This window comes from Balaenoptera ricei, chromosome 18 (genome assembly GCF_028023285.1).
Source record: "Balaenoptera ricei isolate mBalRic1 chromosome 18, mBalRic1.hap2, whole genome shotgun sequence".
Lineage (NCBI taxonomy): Eukaryota > Metazoa > Chordata > Mammalia > Artiodactyla > Balaenopteridae > Balaenoptera > Balaenoptera ricei.
Window position 1 is genome coordinate 713,189 of NC_082656.1, and position 21,393 is coordinate 734,581.

Below are 21,393 nucleotides of genomic sequence, written 5' to 3' on the forward strand. Positions count from 1 at the left end.
CCCCATTCTAGTTTTGTATGACTTTTCCATTTCTGCAGAAAAGGCTTTTAGAATTTTGATAGTGATTATATTGATTCTGTAGATCACTTTGGGTAGTACTGACATTTCTGCAATGTCAAAGCTTCCTATGTATGAACATGGGATGTTTTCTCATTTACTTAGGTCTTTATTAGCTCTAGTAGCTTTATTGTTGATCCCTTGGGGTTTTCTTTTTTTTCCTTTTTTTTACAAATTTTTTAATTTATTTTTATTTTTGGTTGCGTTGGGTCTTCGTTGCTGCTCGCGGGCTTTCTCTAGTTGTGGCGAGCGGGGGCTACTCTTTGTTGTGGTGCGCAGGCTTCTCATTGCAGTGGCTTCTCTTGTTGCAGAGCTCATGCTCTAGGTGCGTGGGCTTCAGTGGTTATGGCACGTGGGCTCTGTAGTTGTGGCTCTCGGGCTCTAGACGCAGGCTCAGTAGTTGTGGCACACAGGCTTAGTTGCTCTGTGGCATGTGGGATCTTCCCGGACCAGGGCTCGACCCCGTGTCCCACTGCATTGGCAGGTGGATTCTTAACCACTGTGCCACCAGGGAAGTCCCTGGGTTTTCTTTATATAGAGTCAGTTCATCTCCAGTAGTGATAGTTTTCCTTCTTCCTTTCCAATTTGGATGTCTTTTATTTCCTTTTCTAACTTGTTCTGGCTAGAACTTTCACTATCATGTTGAATAGAAATGGCAAAAGTAGGCATCCTTTTCTTGTTCCTGACCTTAGAGGGAAAGATTTGTGTCTTTCTTCTTTGAGTATGCTGTTAGCTATGGGATGTTCATATATGGCATTTGTTATGTTGAGATGGTTTTCTATTCCTAGTTTGTTGATTGTCTTTTATCATAAAAGGGTGTTGAATTTTGTTAAACTTTTTCTTCATCATTTGAGATTATCATGTGGTTTTTACCTTCATTCTATTCATGTGGTATATTACATTGATTATTTTACATTTGCATTACTGGGATAAACTCCACTTGGTTATGGTGTGTAATACTTTTAATATGCTGCTGAATTTGCCTTACTGATATTTTCCTTTGGATTTTTGTATGTATATCTGTAAGAGATATTTGTCTGTAATGTCTGTCTGTCTTTGGATTCAGGGCAATGGTGGCCTAATGGAATAGGAGTGGGAGGTGTCCACCCTGTTCTGACCTGGGGAGAGTTTGAGAAGAATCTGTGTTAGCTCCTCTTTGAATATTTGGCGGAATGTCCCAGTGAAGTCATTTGATCCTGGCTTTACTTTGCTGCAACGCTTTTGATGACTGATTCAGTCTCTTTACTTCTTACTGGTCTGTTGATATTTTCTGTTTCTTCCTGAGTCATTTTTGGTGGTTTGCCTTTTTTTTTTTAAACAGAAACCACTCCAGGTATTTATGTATTCATTTAATTTATTTTTTTACCTTTGGCTGCGTTGGGTCCCTGTTGGTGGCGTGTGGGCTTCTCACTGCAGTGGCCTCTCCCACTGCGGAGCATGGGCTCCAGGCACGTGGGCTTCAGTAGCTGTGGCGCGTGGGCCCAGCTGCTCTGTGGCATGTGGGATCCTCCCAGACCAGGGCTCGAACCTGAGTCACCTGCATTGGCAGGTGGACCCCCAACCACTGCACCACCAGGGAAGCCCCTGGTTTGCATTTTTAAGGGATTTCTGTTTCATCTAGGTTATCCAGTTGTTGGTGTATAAGTATTCATAGCATTTTCTCGCAGTCCTTTCTTTTTCTTTTTTTCGCAGTCCTTTCTTAGGGAAATATTTGTAGTATTGTCCCTACTTTCGTTTCTCTGTTTTGTTCTTTGCGTCTTTTTTCTTAGTCTAACTAAAGGTGTGTTGACTTTTTTGATCTCTCCATTGGCCAGCTTTTTGTTTCAGTGATTATATTTTCATACTTTTTATTTCTCTGCACTCTATTATTTCCTTTCTTCTGCTGGCTTGGGTTTAGCTTTCTCTCTTTTTCTGTCTCTTTAAGGTGTAAGTCGTGTTATCGAGTTAGGTCTTCTTTCCAAAACCAGGCGTTTGCAGTTATAGTTCTTCCTCGGGGCACTGTTTACACTGCACCCTGTCCCTTCTGGTGTAGCTTGCTTTTGCCTTGACTCATCTGTTACGTACTGAAACATTTCCCGTGTCATTTCTTCTTTGACCCATTGGTTAAGAGTGTGTAGGTTTTATATCCCTGTATTTGTAAATTTTCTGGGTTTTTTGTTATTCATTTTTTATTTCATTCTGTTATGATTGGAAAAGATACTCTGCGATTTCAATCTTTATACATTTATTGGGACTTTTTTGTAGCCGAACATATGGTCTTTCCTGGAGAGTGTTTCATGTGCACTTGGGGAGAACATAGTGGCTTGTAGTGTTATTCAGATCCTGTACGTAAGTGCCAAAATCCCGTGTGGCTGGTCTGTCCATTATTGAAATGGGTGTATGTATTGAGTTCTACAGCTGTTACTGTAGAATTGCCTGTTTTTCCCTTCACTTCTGTCAATGGTCGCTTAATATATTTTGGGTCTCTGATATTTGGTGAAAAAGTTTATAATTGTTTTATCTTCTTGATGAATTTACCCTTTTTCCAGTATGGTTTTGTTTTGTTTTGTTCCTTGTATTAGTTTTTTGACTTAAAGTTTATTTTGATGTTAAAATTTTTTTAGAAATTTGTGGTGTATTGTGGGGATTCTTGTGGTTTATCCATTCTAGGGTTCTTTCAGCTTCTTCTCCCTGCCGGTTTATGTCTTTTGCCTAATCTGCGATGTTTTCAGACGTTTTTCGAGTACTCGTTCAACCCCACCCTCTTTCCTCTCCCTCCGGGACTCGAGTGATGTGGCTATTATATTACTACAGTTACGGTCCTGCAGGCCCCTGAGGCTCTTCTTCTTTATGTTCATCTCCAAGGCTGTGTTATTTCTGATATTCAGATTGGATGATTTCTCTTTCCCCCTTCCATGGTCCTGTCCTCTGTCTTTTCCATTCTGCTCTTGGTCCCATCCATTGGGGTTTTTTTGGTGGTGGTTATTTATTTATTTTACTAATACTTAATTTTGTTTAGAACAGTTTCAGTATTACAAAAACACTGATCAGATAATACAGAGTTCTCATGGTATAGCCCCTCCCCACACCGTTTCCCTCTGTATTGACACCTTAAATTGGTATGATAATTTGTTACAATTAGTGAGCTCATATTGAAATATTATTAGTATGTAAAGTCCATAGTTTATGTAAAAATTAAGAAAATCTGAATAATGTCCATTTCCTGTTCCAGGATCCCATCCAGGATGCCACATCATATTCAGCAGTTGTGTCACCTTAGGCTCCTCTTGGCTGTGACATTTTCTCAGACTTTTCTTGTTTTTGAAGAGCTTGACAGTTTTTAGGAGTCAAGTGTATTGCAAGAGGCCCTTCTGCTTTCATCTCTAGACAGACGGCGCTCTGGGTTTAGGAGGGAGATGACAGAGGTGTTGGCCTTTTGCACTTTCGCAGTTTTCATCACATAACAAGGGTACATGTCTCAACATGACTTATGACTGTTGACGTTGATGTAGATCACCTCGCTCAAGTGGTGTCAGGATTCTCCACCGGAAAGCCCCCCGCCACCCCACCGTTCCTTGTTTAATGTTTGGAAGAAAGTCACTCTCTTTTAAGGTGGAGTATATAGTTACTTGGAATTTTTCTGCATTGGACTTTTGCCCCTGTGTTCAGTCCTGCAGTTTCCATTTGGACCTTCTATTTCTTTGATGAGAATTTCTATTTTTTCATGGTTGTGTTTTTTTTCCTTGTTGAAGCATTTTTATCATGGCTGCTTTAAAATCTTTGGCGCATAATCCTAGGGTATCTGTGCTTTCAGTGTGAGCATCTTTTGACTGTCTCCTTCTGTGGCTCTGGCTCCCTCCCCTCTGGGCTCCAGGAGGGCCTGCTACTGCGCTCCCTGCAGCCCCACTGGCACCAGGATGATGTTCCTCCAGAGGATACAGAAAGTATTCTTCATAATATCAGTAAATAAAGCTTATTTCAAAGTAGTGTTTCATCTTTTTTTTTAGTTGTCATAGTTTTTATATTTCTCATACTATATGTTCATAATTTTAAGTAAATAAGAGGGAATCTGTGTGTATGTTGTTACTGATAAAGGGACATAATCAGACACGTTTGGAGAGCACTGCAGTGATGCTCTAGTGAATGTCTTCTTTTTCTGAAGCCTGGGAACTAAAACTGTACAGTGATTTTTTGGTCCCTGCTCCCGCACTCCTCCACCCCAACCTTTTGTCTCTAACATCTGAGTTGGCTGCCCTTGTTGTTTATGCCTGTCCCTGTAGCCCAGTTAGTGTCTGGAGTATACAGATACAGGTGGTTAATCATCTAGATCCCAGCAGTGGGGACTGTCTAGTGCTCAACACTTGTCTTTCAGTATTTTTCATTTTCTTAAAAAAATTTTTTATTTAAAAAAATTTTAATTTTTATTGAAATATAGTTGATTTACAGTGTTGTGTTAGTTTCATGTGCACAACAAAGTAACTTGGTTATACATAAACATAAATCTGTATATTCTTTTCTTATATTCTCTTCCACTGTAGATTATTACAAGCTGTTGAGTGTAGTTCCCTATGCTGTACAGTGGGTCTTTGTTGGTTATCTACTTTACATATAATGGTGTGTGCATATTTTAATCTCAAGCTTCTAATTTATCCCTGCCCCCCCTCCCGCCCCTGTTTTCCCCTTTGGTAACCATGAGTTCTGTATCTGTGAGTCTATTTCTGTTTTGTAAATAAGTTCATTTGTATCATTTTTTTTTTTAGATTCCACATATAAGGGATGTCATATGATATTTGTCTTTCTGTCTGACTTACTTCACTTAGTATGATAATCTCTATCTAGGTCCATCCATGTTGTTGCAAATGGCATTTTTCCATTCTTTTTTATGGCTGAGTAATATTCCATTGTATATATACCACATCTTCTTTATCCATTCCTCTGTCAGTGGACATTTAGGTTACTTCCATGTCTTGGCTATTGTAAATAGTGCATCAGTGAACATTGGAGTGCATGTATCTTTTCAAATTATGGTTTTCTTCAGATAGATGCCCAGGAGTAGGATTGCTGGATCATATGGTAGCTCTATTTTTAGTTTTCTAAAGAACCTCCATACTGTTCTCCATAATGGCTGCACCAAATACATTCCCACCCACAGTGTAGGAAGGTTCCCTTTTCTCCACACCCTCTCCAGCATTTACTGTTTGTAGGTTTCTTGGTGATGGCCATGCTGACTGGCCAGAGGTGACACCTCACTGTAGTTTTGATTTGCATTTCTCTAATGATTAGTGATGTTGAGCATCTTTTCATGTGCCTCTTAGCCATCTGTATGTCTTCTTTGGAGAAATATCTATTTAGACCTTCTGCCCATTTTTGACTTTTTTTTTTTTGATATTGATCTGCATGAGCTGTTTGTATATTTTGGAGATTAATCCTTTGTCGGTTGCATCATTTCCAAATATTTTCTCCCATTCTGTAGGCTGTCTTTTTGTGTTGTTTATGGTTTCCTTTGCTGTGCAAAACTTTTAAGTTTAATTCAATCCCATTTGTTTATTTTTGTTTTTATTTCCATTACTCTAGGAGACTATTTTCCATTTTCTTGCATAGTATTTTGACTTTTAAGGAAAGCAGGATGCTTTCTGCAAAGAGTAAGGGTATAAATTTCTATGTGCTGGAAGCTGTTACATGTGCTTTAAAAACAGTTTCCAAAACAACCTATTTGCAGCTGATGAAAATTGTAACTGTGTAATTTCCAAATCAGTTTTGTTTGGTTTGTTTGTTTGTTTTGGCCGCACTGCAAGGCTTGTGGGATCTTAGTTCCCTGATCAGGGATTGAACCCAGGGCCACGTCAGTGAAAGCTCCGAGTCCTAACCACTGGACCGCCAGGGAACTGCCGAGATACCATTTTATGTATTATTAATAGATTTTACTGAATACATTTAGAATACATTGCAATCTAAGAGAAATATGTGATTTTTTTTTTGCAAGGTCTACTTAGAGGTGAGTCAAATCTAAGGGTCTGTTTTTAATTCTTTATCTAGTTACTAGTATTTTTCTATAGGATAATTAAAGTTATGATATATAATAATTATTCTGTAAGCTGGTCAGTGGCACTGTAGGACAGATAGGCATTTTTAAAAGTTGGATCGAGGTTGTAAGTCACAAAACAGGTAATTAAGAATCAACTTTTACAGATTGCTTGTTGACCTTTCGATCTAGCAGCCTTTCTTTATGTCTTTTTATAAAGCCTTTTAAAATCTTTTTTTAGGTAGGTAGCCATCCAGGCTTTCTGAAGGAGGTTCGCGATCACATGCAGGACTCTTTCTTCATGCAGCCCGAGGTAAGCGGGACGTGGCTGGGCTTAAGGCCTCGGCATGACATGCTCTGCTACTGCCTTTATTGTGTGTCTGAAAAATTGTGTACATTTTGAAGTGTATTAACATTTATGAACTTAAAATATGTCAGATGATGATTATTTTCTTACTTTATCTCAAGACCGACGAACTTTCTCATTTCACTAAATTTTACATGTGTTTTCTTGTGATGCACTCATTTGCTTTTAGGTATTTATGTTATTAAAAATTATTTTAAGATATAGATTTTTAATGCACAGTCCTTGACCTCAGTGGGCATTTTTTTAAAAAAATAAATTTATTTGTTTATTTATTTACTTCTGTCTGTGTTGGGTCTTTGTTGCTGCGCACGGGCTTTCTCTAGTTGTGGCGAAGGGGGGCTACTCTTAGTTGTGGTGCGCGGGCTTCTCATTGTGGTGGCTTCTCTTCGTTGCAGAGCGTGGGCTCTAGGGTGTGCGGGCTTCAGTAGTTGTGGTACGCGGGCTCAGTAGTTGTGGCTCGCAGGCTCTAGAGCGCAGGCTCAGTAGTTGTGGCACACAGGCTTAGTTGCTCCGCAGCATGTGGGATCTTCCTGGACCAGGGCTCGAACCCGTGTCCCCTGCATTGGCAGGCGATTCTTAACCACTGTGTCACTAGGGAAACCCCCAGTGGGCATTTAAATATAGGATATGAGTCCTTCTCTTGTGACTACCTGAAAGAGGGGGGGAAAAAACCCTTTCTTTCAAAAAATGTTTCCAAATCTATATTCCCATTAAGCCACATGAATAAATTAGGACTTGAATAATAAGTGTATATAATTAAGAATAATTATAATTGTAGTACAGTGATCAAAGTAAGGAATTTTATATTGATATAATACCACTGATTAACCTATAGACCTTATTCAAATTCTGTTCATTAATGTCTGTTATAGCAAATTGGGGAAAAAAATTGTATTGCATCCAATCAGGATCATAAGCCATTATTTAAAAACAAGTTTTTTTCAGTTTCTCCCTCTGTTCTTCTGAGACCCTAATTCCAGGTGTATTAGATTTCCTGCTCCTGTCCCATGGTCACGGTGGCTCTATTATTTATTGAGGTTTTTAAAGTCTTGTTTTCCTTCTGGCTTCATTTTAGAGACTTTGTAATGTGTCTTCAGTTTTACTAATCTTTTCTAATCAACTGTTAGTTCCATGTGGTGTATTTTTTGTCTTGGACTTTATTTGTTATCTCTAGAGGTTACATCTGGGTCTTTTTTATGTCCTCTATTCCTGGCCTCATTGTGTTCATATTTTTCCTCCATGGGTTTCTTGAGTATATCAGCGTATTTATCATAGTAGCTCTTTTAACATCTTTGCCTACTATTTTCCTATCTGTCCTTTCCATATAAAATTTCTATATAATGAGTTATACAGTTGACTGAGAGTCAACTTGAGTGAATAAAAGAAGTATAAGGTTTACTTGAATTTATCTCTTAATCTTCACTTAGTATAAAAATTAGTATAATATCATGTCATTGTTGAAGTTTTATCACTATCCCCCTCTCCACAGGGTTCTTCACTATTTTTATGCATTGGACTCCCTTGGTAACATGGTTAGACGGTTTCTCAGAATGCTTTTAAATGCATAAAATAAAATATCTTTGATTACAACTAGAACCAATTATTCCAAATATAGTTATCAAAATATTTAAAAATTTTTGAAATGTGATATATATATACACTGTATTAATGCATTAAGTAATAAGGTATAGTGGTTATTAACTATAATGTTTTTTGAAGTAATGTTGGACATCAATGATATATTGAGCCGCCTGCCAGTATAAGATAAAAAGTTGGGGATTTTTGTTTTAGCAGGTTCTGCTAAAACTAATGTGGTTTATTACCTCTAATCAGAATGAAAAGAAAGCTACGTTTAGGTTAGATGTTAATGAATATAAAGATAATAATTTTTCCATGCGATGTCATGGACTAAGTTAGTTTTCAGTTGTATCTGTGTGTGGCCAGGAAGTCAGTTCTCTGCAGCCACACTTGTGCCCATTTCCTAGATTAGATTTGCAGTAACAAGTCCATCAAGGCTTTATCTCTTGAGCACCTACCCTTGCCGTCCGTCCACTTGCTTGGTTAAAAATGTAGTAAATGAGATGTTTTACTTACAACTAAAAGGAGAAATTAGGGAGAAGTTTTAGAATCATGTGATGGTTAATTTTGATATTCATGTGGAGCTGGTTAACATGAAAATGTAAGGCACCTTTTTTCAATGACTAGACTGAAAATGAGCCAATTTGCCGCAAACTCCCCATTATTTTTTCGTTTTACCTCACCAGTGTTGTTTCGATCACATCTACCTCATACTTTTTTTTAACTGAATTTATAATTTATTTCCCCCCATGCCTGAATGGGGAATATAATAATTGTGAATTTGTTCCACTTAATTTTGTTCCTTAAATCACTCAATGCATATTTATAGGGTGCATGAAATTTAAATATGATTACGTTGTTTACATAGGAAGCAGAGAAAACATGGCATGACAGCATATGTCTTTTTTGCTAATACTCTCCCGTTAGATGGGCCTTTTTGTTGTTGAAGTAGTGGCAACTGTGAAAGTGGCTGTTAAAGTGTTTTCAGTGTTAATGATTCTGTTTTTCTCAGTTTCATACAAAACTATTTCTCAGTGGGGACCAGTTGCTTAGCTTCTTGTTTATTTGACCCAGGTCAACTGGTCTACTTTTTATGGGTACGTCTTAAGACTTACTAATTACTTAACCATTCTGGCAGTAAAATCATTGTCAACTTGAAGGATATTTCTAATAAGTTAAAAAATCTAGTGTGAGATTGGAATGGATGATTGGACCTCATTTATATCTGTAAAAGAATTCTTCATAGATGCTGCCCTGTGGAGGTCTCACATCCACCTGCTGGATGCTGCTTTATTTTTCTCTCTGTAACTCTGTGATACAATGGCAGGTGTCCTGATATTTTTAGTGTTCCTCATTTGTACTGTGGTGCCAGATTCTAAACATTCTTTTATTTTTCTTTGTTTTATTGATGTGTTTTCCTTGATACTTCTTCTGATATAAATAAAATTTAAACTATTAGGCCCCAGGAAAACATGTTGTCCTTCCAAACAAAACAACAGCCTTCTCCTCTATTGTCCTGAACATTGGGAGAGTCATAATCAGACTTAATAGGTTTGCAGTTATTCTTTTTTCCGTGTTAGTATCCTTTTGCTATTGATAAGTTTTTCTTTTTGGTTTTTCTTTTTTTTTGAGCCTATCAGAGCTTGAAGAATGAGTTGGTTTCCACTTTGAAAAGTAAAACTTACGGCTTCCTTTGGGTGATGTTTAAGTAAATAAGGAACCACTAGGAATAGAACACGCATTCCTGGCATGGAAATAGCTGTGTTTTCTCATGACTTTTATATTAATTGTATGCTGAGAAGATTTTTTCTTTTTTCTTTTTTTGGTGTTGATGTTAAGTTGTTTTTGGCTAATGTTTTTACCTTCAATTTCTTATTTTATTTTCTCAAATCCTGTGGCATTTGTGAAATTTATCCATGCAGTTTACTCATTTTTTTGTTATTTTTGGCCTGATTGTCGTCTTCCCTGACATCTATTATTCATCCATCCATGGAACGTTGAGCACTTCTTATGTCATCATATTGTACTAGGTGGTGTTGGGTGCGAAGATGCGTGAAGTAATCTAAACATCATGTGGAAAGACGGATGCTCAAGTCCCTTCTATAAAATGACCTTGCGTCTACGAATGCGGAGGACTGACTGTACGATTACTTTGCATCGTGACATGTGATATTTGATTTAACTGATTATGACAGTTCTGTTACAGTTCAGAAAAGAAATCAAATACAAGTTGCACTTAAAGGCTTGCTTTTACTTTTGTTTGATTTCTAATTGTGACTATCAAGTTAATTTTTAAATACAAACACACCAGTTCCTCTGATTTGTATTTTTGTAAGACTGTCCATATTTCAGTGATACTGCTTTTGTCTAGTAATTTCCAAGCTGCACCTCCTTTGGCCTTTCCTCCTTTGGTCTTACCTCATTCTCTGAATTACATCAGGGTTGGCAATATTCACCTTTGACACGATTGACTTTATTATTACCTATTGACTAATTATTAACTTTAATAACCAAAAATCATTTTGAATGAAGTTTTTTTAAATTAAAAAAATGTTAAAGTTTTAATATTTTATTTTGGTTGAACGAGGTTTTAAATGTAGTAGAAAGGTGTTAAATCAGTTTTAAGAGAAGTGTCAGAGTGCTTGGGACAGTAGCAGCTCAGCTCTGAAGGAGGGTAGCTGTTTGATTATTAGGACTTACATTTTGTAGGTTCATTTAATTTCTTCTGTTGCATGACAAGGAGGTGTGTCATCATTGTGAACAGAAAACACCGTGCCTTTCTTACATCTTCAGTTTCTACTTACTTATATGTAAGGATTCTATTTAATTAATAGGGAAAAGCACTATTTTTGAAGGAGACTTAGCTTAGATCATAGCTTTGTTTGACCCTAATCTAGCTGCATTGCAGTTAACACTTTGCATCAGATGGAGACTTCTGACCCACTAAGCCTGATTAGCGGTGAACAGAATTGTTTTGCACAGAGAAAAAGTATAATGAAAAGTAAAATATTTTGTTCTAGTTAAATTTTTAATTTTCTTTTTATGTTTCAAATTTTAGAAATATGGAAAACTGACCACTTGTACTGGCTGCCGAACGCAGTGCAGGTTCTTCGACATGACTCAGTGTATAGGTCCTAATGGGTACATGGAGCCGTATTGTTCAACTGCTTGCATGAACAGTCACAAGACAAGATATGCAAAACCACAAAGTAAGTCTCAGGTATTTGGGAAGTTAAAAACCTTTAGTAACGTTAATAATTTCTTAATTGCTCTTTCTCCTCTGACTTTCTTTTTATGCTCACTTTTAACTGCATAATTGGTTTATTTTTATTATCACACTAAACTTTCTTAGTGCAAACTTTGATGGTTTTGGTCATTTAATTTTTAAATTATTGGTGAAGTTCTGTCCATGTCTGTGTTCCTAACTAAAATTGTTTTTCCATCCAAACATTATCTAAAACTGAGATTGTTTCATGTATCTGTGTATGTTTTAGAGATAGTATCAGAGTCTTCTTTTATGACAGTATTTTTTTAAGGTGTAAATAATCTCAGAAATTAATAAAATAATATTTATATAAAGTTTCATTAAACTATTCTCAGAGGTCAATTAAGATTTTTTTTTTTTTAAACTGATTATTTTATAAAAAATCAGATATGTACTTTTTCTCTCCTAGGTTTGGGAATTATTTGCCATTTTTGTAAGCGAAACTCTTTACCTCAGTATCAAGCCACAATGCCTGATGGAAAACTGTATAACTTTTGCAATTCCAATTGTGTGGCTAAATTCCAGGTTTGTTATTTACTTTGCCTAATGCTTCCAATAAAATACACAAAGAAAATAAGCGGTGTAATATACTTCATCTTTATTCAGTGTGCTGATTTTTACATATTTTGTTGAGGGTCAAATTGGAGGGTAGAGATTCTGGAGTCACAGCAGAGGTAGCTTCACCAGCTCGCTGCTTAGCACAGATGCTCGAAATCGACTTCTTAATTGTTACTTATGATACAGACTTGGAAGGAAAGTAAATTTTAGCTATCAACCTTTAAAACAAAAGGGTAAGTGGTCTAGCCAGCAAAATCGAGTTTATTCGGGAGTAGCGAAGGAGGCGGCACCACAGGCAAGTCTGGAGACTGAAGGAGGGGAGGAAAGGGGGGAGGTGGGTGAGGTTTGAGCCCGGGGTAGCTGGAGGAGGGCGAGCGTCCCGGGCGGGGCCGCTCACCGCTGGGTCGCCGCTGGGTCGCCGGGCAAGCAGGCAGCCCTCCTCCTGCTGGTCTGAAGTTAGCCGCCCAGCTTCCTGGCCCCATTTTGAATGAGGTTTTTCTTGATTCATTTTCACATAGTGTCATTGAGCTCAGTGCCTGCCGTGCAGTTGTTTCTTAGCAGATGGTTTGAGTAGCATCTGACTTTTCGGGTTCTGTTTTATGTTAAGTGGATGGAGGATGTAGGTACACTTACCCCGGAAGTGACAAGCGTGCACGTTTTCTTCACGTATTAGAAATTTGCTGTGGGACTGGAGATTGGACTTGTCCTGGTCAGCCTTCGTTTCATTCAAGATCAGCTTCAGGGAGACATTTTTCATTTCGGTCAGTGTAAAGAAGAGCTCTCTGACACAGTTGTCAGAGCTGGTGTATGGATAGTCTCAGAATAGGACTGCTGGGTGTGTTCAGATGTAAGCTGGTTGACCAGTAAGGTGGAGTAGTTGGGGATTCAGCATGAGCTAAGTGGTTTACCTGATGTGTGTGAAATTTCAGGGTAGAATGAGTTCATTCATCCAACAGTTCTACTGTGTTGCAGGTACTGTGCTCTAGTTAATTGATTTAAACTGAAAATGCAGTCTCTTAACTACCTTAAATTGAGGTAGTTTGAATTCAGCCAGGGGAATGTTGTTTTTGTTAATAGTTATACCTTGCCTGAGCTTAGGTAATTAACCACATTCAAGATTAAACTTTTCTTTTGGAAGTTGGGATTGTGGCCACGGATACATCCTGAGAGTGGTAAACATTGCTTTCGACTTGTTGGTTCTTCTCAAAATAGAAATTAAGGGCTAAGGATTAATTGTGGGAGAGGAGGACAGTGTCTTTGCTGTTTGTCAGATTTTTAACTTTCTTCCCTTTTGATGTTGGGTAAACTGAAATGTTAATTGAAAATGTTTTAACTACTTTTTTCATTTAATTGAAACTTGTATTGCCCATCATTTGATAAGAACATTTGTGTATGTACCTTGTATATTTTAAAGAAACAGTTTAGACTCTTACTTTGGAGGAATGCATCCAAGATAAGCCTGTAGGGCAGCCTCACCACTCTGTGACTGCACAAAAGTACAAAGTTGACGAAGAGAAAAGCAGCATTTTTTCTTTATCTTAAAGCAAACCGTAGATCTTGAACTTTTATGTCTTCCTTAGATGTTTTTCCATTTCATAGTAAGATAATAGGATAACATTTCATTTGTTTTGAAAGGATAATTAACTTTAATGGACTTCAGTTTTTTGGAAACGCTAAGGGTATTGTTGCTGGGTTTTATTTTTTTAAATAATTCATTCACCTGGTAGTTACGGTCTTAAATATGCGTGTTTTCTTTCTTTTCACAAATTCTAATTGTGTTGTGTGATGTATGTAGAAGTTATAAAATGATAAAGGTTTTTTCTCCTTCCATTGCTGCCTTGAAAAATTTTGTATTAACTATTTCATACATTCAACAGATTATATGTAATATGGATTAAAGAGTGATAATTAAATATCAGCATACTCATTACTCAGGTTAGAACAGATTCCTCCCCCCCTCCGCCGGACACGCTGCCTGGCTTGTGGGGATCTTAGTTCCCCGACCAGGGATTGAACCCAGGCCATCGGCAGTGAAAGTGCGAGTCCTAACCACTGGATCACCAGGGAAGTCCCAGAACAAAACTGTTAAAGCACATGTATGCTTATATCTTTTTCTACTCTGTGAATCATTTTAACTCTTAAAAATGTAATAAAACTAAAATTTCTGGCATCAATACCAGTCTGTAAAGCTTACCCCTCCAACTTTGTATAAAAAAAAAATCAATTAAAAGGAAGTATAAAAAGGCTGTTTTCACGGATGGACTTGGAATGAAAATGATGGCAATAATGCAACAAATCATTAGTAAATTAGCTACTAGAGGCAGAACCAGGAGCTAGGTTCTTTTGTGTTTAGTTACTAGTTCAGGACTTGGTGAACTGACCTCGCTATTATTTGCTTGTATTTTCTTTTTTTTTTTTTTTTTTTTTTTTCACACACACACACACTGTATTTTATTTTTACAAGAGATAAATCGACTGACACCAAGCATTGTACATGGATGACCACAACAAAAGCAACAATGATTGCAATTACCAAACATGAAACACACTCATACTATGTCATAGTATTGACATTCAGTCCAGTAATCCTCCACTGTAACAGCTCCTTTACTTTGCAGTGAAAATTGATTTGTATATTCTTTGCCTCTGAGTCCTTGTGGAATTTTTTTTTTTTTTTTAAATTCAGACAGAAAGTCACAAAAATTATACTCATCCTCATCAGTTCACTCAGTCCCATGTAATTAATTTTTTTTTTCATCTTGATCTTTTGTTAGCACTTTTATGAGTTCATCAGTTTTTCATTAGAGTTCTGAAAATGCTTATTCATTCAGTTCAGCAGTACAGTCCGTTACCAGAAACCTGTACTTGTCAGTCTTTTCCATGTATTTCTTGAAGATGAAACCCTTTTATAGGAACATATTTGCAAAATCATCAGAGTACACCCAGAACTGTCTGTAAATGACAAAAGACTTAAAAATGACCACGGTTATTTTTGCTGAATTGGGCGATTGCTTGTATTTTCTTAAAGAAAAAATCATAATTGAACTTTATGATTTTTTTTCCTTTTCCGTATTATTTTAAATAATTAGTAGTAATCATGTGGTAGAAAATGAACTTCAATTTCGTAAAACTAACTTAGCATACTAGTATTTTTAAAGACAGAATTCAGAAATGTAATTTTATACGTTGAGGAAATAAGTATTTAAGAAGGATACGTACTATTTTCTGGACGTCGTTGATATTTGATGGTCGTCACAAAAAAAAACTTCTAAAATCCACCTCAGACTCGGTGTGTTTTGTGCTTTGTTTTAGGCTCTCAGCATGCAGTCATCTCCCAACGGCCAGTTTGTAGCTCCAAGTGATATTCAGTTGAAGTGCAACTATTGCAAAAATTCCTTTTGTTCAAAGCCAGAAATCCTGGAATGGGAGGCAAGTCCTATTTTGTTAATGTATGTTACCTAGTGCTAAAATGAAAGTCTGGTATAGTAACTATGACATTTCCATTTGAGAACCTATTTCTTAGTGGATAAGGATTAGTTTTTCAGATTTTGTGGTGATTGGATTATTTGCTTTTTTTATGTGGGAGTAGCACCAAGAAAGGATCTGTTTCTTTTTAGGTCAAACAAAAAATTATTGAAGTCATATCCACAATATATTATGTTCATAGTAGTGTACAGAATGTCATTTTAGCCACATACCTGGGGTGTCTTTTGTTTCTGCAGTGTTGTTCCCATCTCTTTCCCCACCCCCCATCTTTATAAGTATTGTCTGTGAACTGTAGTATCTTACATTGCCTTACGTTTACCATGATTTACTTTGCCACATCTTTTTGCCATAGCAAAAACTCTGAGCATTAATGTTTGGTTCAGTAAGGGGGCAGTAATGAATGGATGGGTGGATGGGGGTGGGAGGAGGATGGGACAGGGGGGCCCTGGCTGGATGCTGCTCCTTGAGCAGTGTTCACCTTCGGCCATTCTTTCTTTCTTTCCATGTTTTTAAGGGCATGGAGTATGTAATAAATGGTGTACAAGATGTAGTGCTAACAACAGCTGCTCTTGAGCCAAACTTAATAGTGGCTCTTGGCAAGTCCCGCAGTATCTGAGTCTTAGGCAGAAGGTGATCCCCAGAACTGGACTACATGATTTCTAAAGTACTTGGGAAATCTGAAATTTTATTATTTAGTCCCTAGAAAATTTTTTAGTTTTGTTATTGTGTTTGGTACTGTCTCAAGAGCATTTAAACCAGTCATTCTTTGAGACTGTTGTCAGCACCCAGTGATGAGTTTTCGTGACTGTTACGGTCTTTAAATCACAGCAGGAAGGATGTTGAAGGCCCTGAAAAAAACAGAAACAAAGTTAAATCATTTACCTACTTAATGTTGTAATCCTTAGTGATACATTTCCTATAGGCCACAGACACCCAGTTTAACTAATTCACTGCTATATTTAGACGTAGCTCCACAAAATTCAATACCATTAACTACCCTAAAATTACTCAGTGAAAGAATAAAAGTATAAGTATTACTAAGACAAGATGGCAGTCTGGTGTTGCTAACAGAACTGGAGAAATGGGAAAAGAAAAGCTGCCGCCCTTTCCTGGTCGGCTGGATATTTGAGAAGTAGCTCTGGCTCTTGTGGATTTGGGGCCAGGAGAAATAACTAAATAATTACTAACCTTGCTCTATTCAAGGGAATCAACTCAGTCTCACACTTGGCCGCACACTGTGTGATGACCCCCAGTGGAATACTTTACCCATAGTAGGTCTGTCACTATTAAGCTGTGGTAGGAATGCGATCGAGTCTGCTTGACTGTACTCAACAAAGAATATTTCTTTTTGAGTGAAAATGATATGATTGTCATAGTTCTTATCTTTTTGTAGCTTATCCATGTTGTATCTTCCATTGTTTTCGTCCCATTTCTCCAGTCCTGTTAGCAACACCAGACTGCCATCTTGTCTTAGTGATACTTATACTTTTATTCTTTCACTGAGTAATTTTAGGGTAGTTAATGGTATTGAATTTTGTGGAGCTATGTCTAAATATAGCAGTGAATTAGTTAAACTGGGTGTCTGTGGCCTATAGGAAATGTATCGCTAAGGATTATAACATTAAGTAGGTAAATGATTTAACTTTGTTTCTGTAAAAGTGGCTTGTGTATTTCTTAAACTTGTTCTTGAGGTGGATGTCATATACTTACCAAGGTTCCCATTGTGCATTTAGAACAAAGTGCATCAATTCTGCAGCAAAACTTGTTCAGATGACTATAAGAAGCTGCACTGCATAGTTACATATTGCGAATACTGTCAAGAGGAGAAGACTCTTCACGAAACAGTGAATTTCTCTGGAGTTAAGAGACCTTTCTGTAGTGAAGGCAAGTGCATATACAGTGTTGTTCATAACTTTCATTAATATTTAATGTTAATTTTTTGCCAAAATATTTTCAAAATATATAACTACATATGTTCAGAGTAGTGGTACAATTTTAGTATAGCTGAACAAAAAAGTTGAGTTCGCTTTTCTACTGTTATTTTATATATATTTATAGACCTCTGGGCCTCAGGGTTTTTTATCTCTAAGAATTTGGTAACATGTTTTTCCATTACAAGGAAGTTTTGAGAATAAACTAAAAGCATTATCATACCACGTTATTTCTAAACAGACAAATTGTGATATGAAAGTTGATTTTCCAAGTGGATTAGAATTATTTTCCATTGGCTTCATTCCCTGTCCGTTTACTGCCCAGTCTACAAAGCTATTCAGTATACCAGAAGGAACATCACACGAGGCATTACTACAGTCAGAAAAGACTTTTAGGTTTTCAATTTGGGATGCCAGGGAGACACTGGCTTTTGTAACAGTACATTCAGGAATTCTCTTTCCTCTCATTTATACTTTTTGCTGCTCTGGTGCCAGGCGGCAGATTAGAAAAATGAAGTTTGTTTCTCATTCCGATTCTCCAGAGATAGGAGCCAGGATTGTAGCTAAGGGTTTTGGGCTTTTTCTATTTTTACTTTTCCCCAAACGTCCTGTTCTGCTCTGTGGCTTTCACTCTCTGTTCTTTCTTTGGCCCCAGGCACTGGACTGCCAGCTTTCCTACCTGCTGTCCTCATCAATTATTTTCCAGGTTTTTTTTTTTTTTTTTTTTTTTTCCCTTCTCTCTGGATCCACTTTTTCTGTCGATTTCTACCGCTAGTTAGAGGCAAGAAAAAGGTTGGAAAATCCTAAAAGCAGTAGGGAATTGCAGCAATATCAAAAGATTATTAGTCCATTCAACAAGTGCCTCCGTTTATACATTAAACATTTCACACTTGAGGTCATGTCTGCAAGAGGGTACTGCTTACAGCAGGCATTCCTGTTCATGTAGGCTCAGTCCCCCAGATGAAAAGTAACCACGTTTACTGTTAAGATGGCAGCTATAATGAAAAGTGACATAATGTTTCATTAAAGAGATTGATTCTGAATTTAATTGAACTCTTTTACCTGAATTTTTGTGCAGTGACAGTCTCAGTGATTCACAAATTGGGGTGCATTAGTGTTGAGGGCTAGCACACATGTCAGGCACCTTGCATCATTTGGATTATATGGATTTAACTCACATGAAAAACAAGTTGCAACAAAAAGATAGTTGACATTAAAGAACGTAATTTTCAATTGGAAGGACTTTCTGGGCAATAAAAGGTTAAAAAGGACGTGTATTTTTTTCCTGTTTAATAATATATTTTGTGCTTTCTCTAACTGCACCTAGTTCTCTGCTGGAACCTGTCAGAAATAACAAAACATGTAATAATACCTGGTACTACCATCAAAACCTAGTTAGAAAGATAAAGCTAATAAAGGTAAAATATTAAACATGTTTTAAGATATAGTTCAAAGTAACAGAAAAGAAGCCATAAGGACAGTTCATAAGTAATTGCCAAGTAAATTACATAGGAAACAATTGCAGTCCCTATTAAAGGATGGGTAGTGTTTTGGTAGCTACACGAGTGGAAGGTCATTCTTAAGTGCACAGCATAAAGATTATTTAATCCTTATAGACATATCATAGGGAATAAGTAAGATTTAAATGTAAGGACCGTTAAAATAATGCATTTATATAGTACGTAAAGGAAGTGTTTTGATTAAAGAATAGAATAACAAAATGCTGTTTTTGGACAGGTCATTAAACCAGTTTTACTTCCCTGAAGGTCCTTTAGGGTGACAGAGATGGGTAAGGCTAGAGAATTTAGCTAAAATGCCTGCTTAGCTGAATGTATCTTTAAGTTTGCTCAGTGCCTCTCAGCAGTCTCCACTTTTCATTTCTCTAAAATGCCCATTTGTGGTGTGTTTGTGATACTTAAGCAGGATTATATTGGATTATATTTACACAGAGCAGGTACAACAGTTCTGAAGCGTGACTAGATTTGAAAGTCTTAGAACATGAATTATTTGAACCCACACCATATCTAATGTAATACTCCATGTTCTGTTCCAGTTTTCACAGGCTGGTGTTGATCACAGTAGATTTCACAGTTTTGATCAGGAGAGAAAGAGGACTGTATATGTGAATTTATAAACACTTTCTAAAGCCAGTGCTCTGTTTGCCTGTAAACTCTTTCTTACCTCAAAAATGAGTTTTTGTTTTAATACTAAAACCTTATATTTCTCAGGCTGCAAACTGTTGTACAAACAGGATTTTGCAAGGCGTTTAGGATTGAGGTGTGTGACTTGCAACTACTGCTCTCAGCTGTGTAAGAAGGGGGCGACGAAGGAGCTGGACGGCGTGGTGAGGGACTTCTGCAGCGAGGACTGCTGCCGGCGGTTCCAAGACTGGTACTACAAGGCAAGTACCGCCGGCCCCCTGGGCCCCCAAACTAGGATGTATCTGTATTTTCAGCAGTGTAGTTTAACAAAATGGATTATTTATCTAAAATTTGTGTCTTTATGTCACTAAATAGAAATGTTTTTTGATGAGTACTTTACCAATTATGAACATTGGCAGGTAATTGTTTTAGATACTTAGGATGTGTTTTTTTTTTTTTTTTTCTAAGTCCATAGTTCATAACAGGGTTCAATCTTTTTTTTCTTTTATACATTTATTATTTATTTATTTATCTATTTGGCTGCGTTGGGTCATCGTTGCTGCTCACGGGCTTTCTCTAGTTGCAGCGAGCAGGGGCTACTCTTCGTCACGGTGCACGGGCTTCTCATTGCGGTGGCTTCTCTTTTTTTTTTTTTTTTTTTTAAAGAAATTCACGTTCTTTTATTTATTTATTTATTTATTTATGACTGTGTTGGGTCTTCGTTTCTGTGCGAGGGCTTTCTCTAGTTGTGGCAAGTGGGGACCACTCTTCATCGCAGTGCGCGGGCCTCTCACTATCACGGCCTCTCTTGTTGCGGAGCACAGGCTCCAGACGCGCAGGCTCAGTAATTGTGGCTCACGGGCCCAGTTGCTCCGTGGCATGTGGGATCTTCCCAGACCAGGGCTCGAACCCGTGTCCCCTGCATTGGCAGGCAGATTCTCAACCACTGCGCCACCAGGGAAGCCCGCGGTGGCTTATCTTGTTGCGGAGCACGGGCTCTAGGCGTGCGGGCTTCAGTAGTTGTGGCACGTGAGCTCAGTAGCTGTGGCTCACGGGCCCACTTGCTCCGCGGCATGTGGGATCTTCCCGGACCAGGGCTCGAACCCGTGTCTCCTACATTGGCAGGCAGATTCCCAACTACTGCGCCACCAGGGAAGTCCCCAAACATCTTTTTAAATAAAGAGAGGAACAAGATACTTTCCAAGTTGTTGTAGGCTAAGATTTTGTTGCACTTTTAAAGTTACTTCACTATTTTACTGTTGTTTCTGACTACTTTAAGCCTTAGAATTAAGGTTCACATTTTAGAAACACACAGCACAAATACTGACACACGGGAGGCTGCATCCCTTTCCGTCTGAACCAGCACCTTGTTACAGACAGATGAGAAATCACTCAGGAAATGTTACTTTGATGGCTCTAAGCGCTCAGTTTCAGTTTAGCACACAAATATACCTTTTCCTCCACTGTTTAGGAGGTTTTATTTTTAAAAACTGGTTTTGGATGCAGGTATTTAGTGGGCACAGATGTGGAAACTCCATTTTGTTCTTACTGTCTGTCACCCTTTTCACCATTTGCTTTGCTGTTTGACACAGAGGTTGTTACTGTGTGATATTGAGGAACCCCTGTCATTAGTTTATCATACAAATTTCTGTCCAGTCGTGTAATTGTGAACTCAAAACTTCAATTCTTTCAAATAATCTTTCTTGGAGGATATTGTTTTTTGTTCACAGCACATGGGCTGTATTTCTGTTTGACTTCTTTCTTTGATTCTTCCTGTTCTCTTTTATATTACTTATAATTAAAAGAGAGAAATCTTTTGGTTTCCTTTTTTTTCTTTTTTGGGAAGCAAAGAAGTGTTCTTTGGCAAAAGACCAAATTATTCTAGATGGTGCCATTTGTTCCAGTTTCCTATTTAAAGGATAATTGTAGCTAATGTTTTTATAAGTTCAATGATGAAATTTCAATGAGGCAGAGCATTTCAGAAAGTTAAATAACTAGTGACAATTATC

The 21,393-nt window shown here is 37.5% G+C and overlaps 1 protein-coding gene across 3 annotated transcripts in view; it reads left to right on the forward strand.

Annotated features, from left to right (window-relative positions):
• LOC132352204 (zinc finger MYM-type protein 2) overlaps positions 1–21,393 on the forward strand; it is an 88,577-nt gene that overhangs the window by 41,007 nt on the left and 26,177 nt on the right. For all 3 annotated transcript variants that reach the window (XM_059902482.1, XM_059902480.1, XM_059902481.1), the window contains 6 exons: positions 6,300–6,371; positions 11,062–11,212; positions 11,678–11,793; positions 15,139–15,255; positions 17,046–17,196; positions 19,472–19,644. In XM_059902482.1, coding sequence (XP_059758465.1) covers positions 6,300–6,371; positions 11,062–11,212; positions 11,678–11,793; positions 15,139–15,255; positions 17,046–17,196; positions 19,472–19,644 — 780 coding nt within the window. The remainder of the gene's footprint in view (positions 1–6,299; positions 6,372–11,061; positions 11,213–11,677; positions 11,794–15,138; positions 15,256–17,045; positions 17,197–19,471; positions 19,645–21,393) is intronic.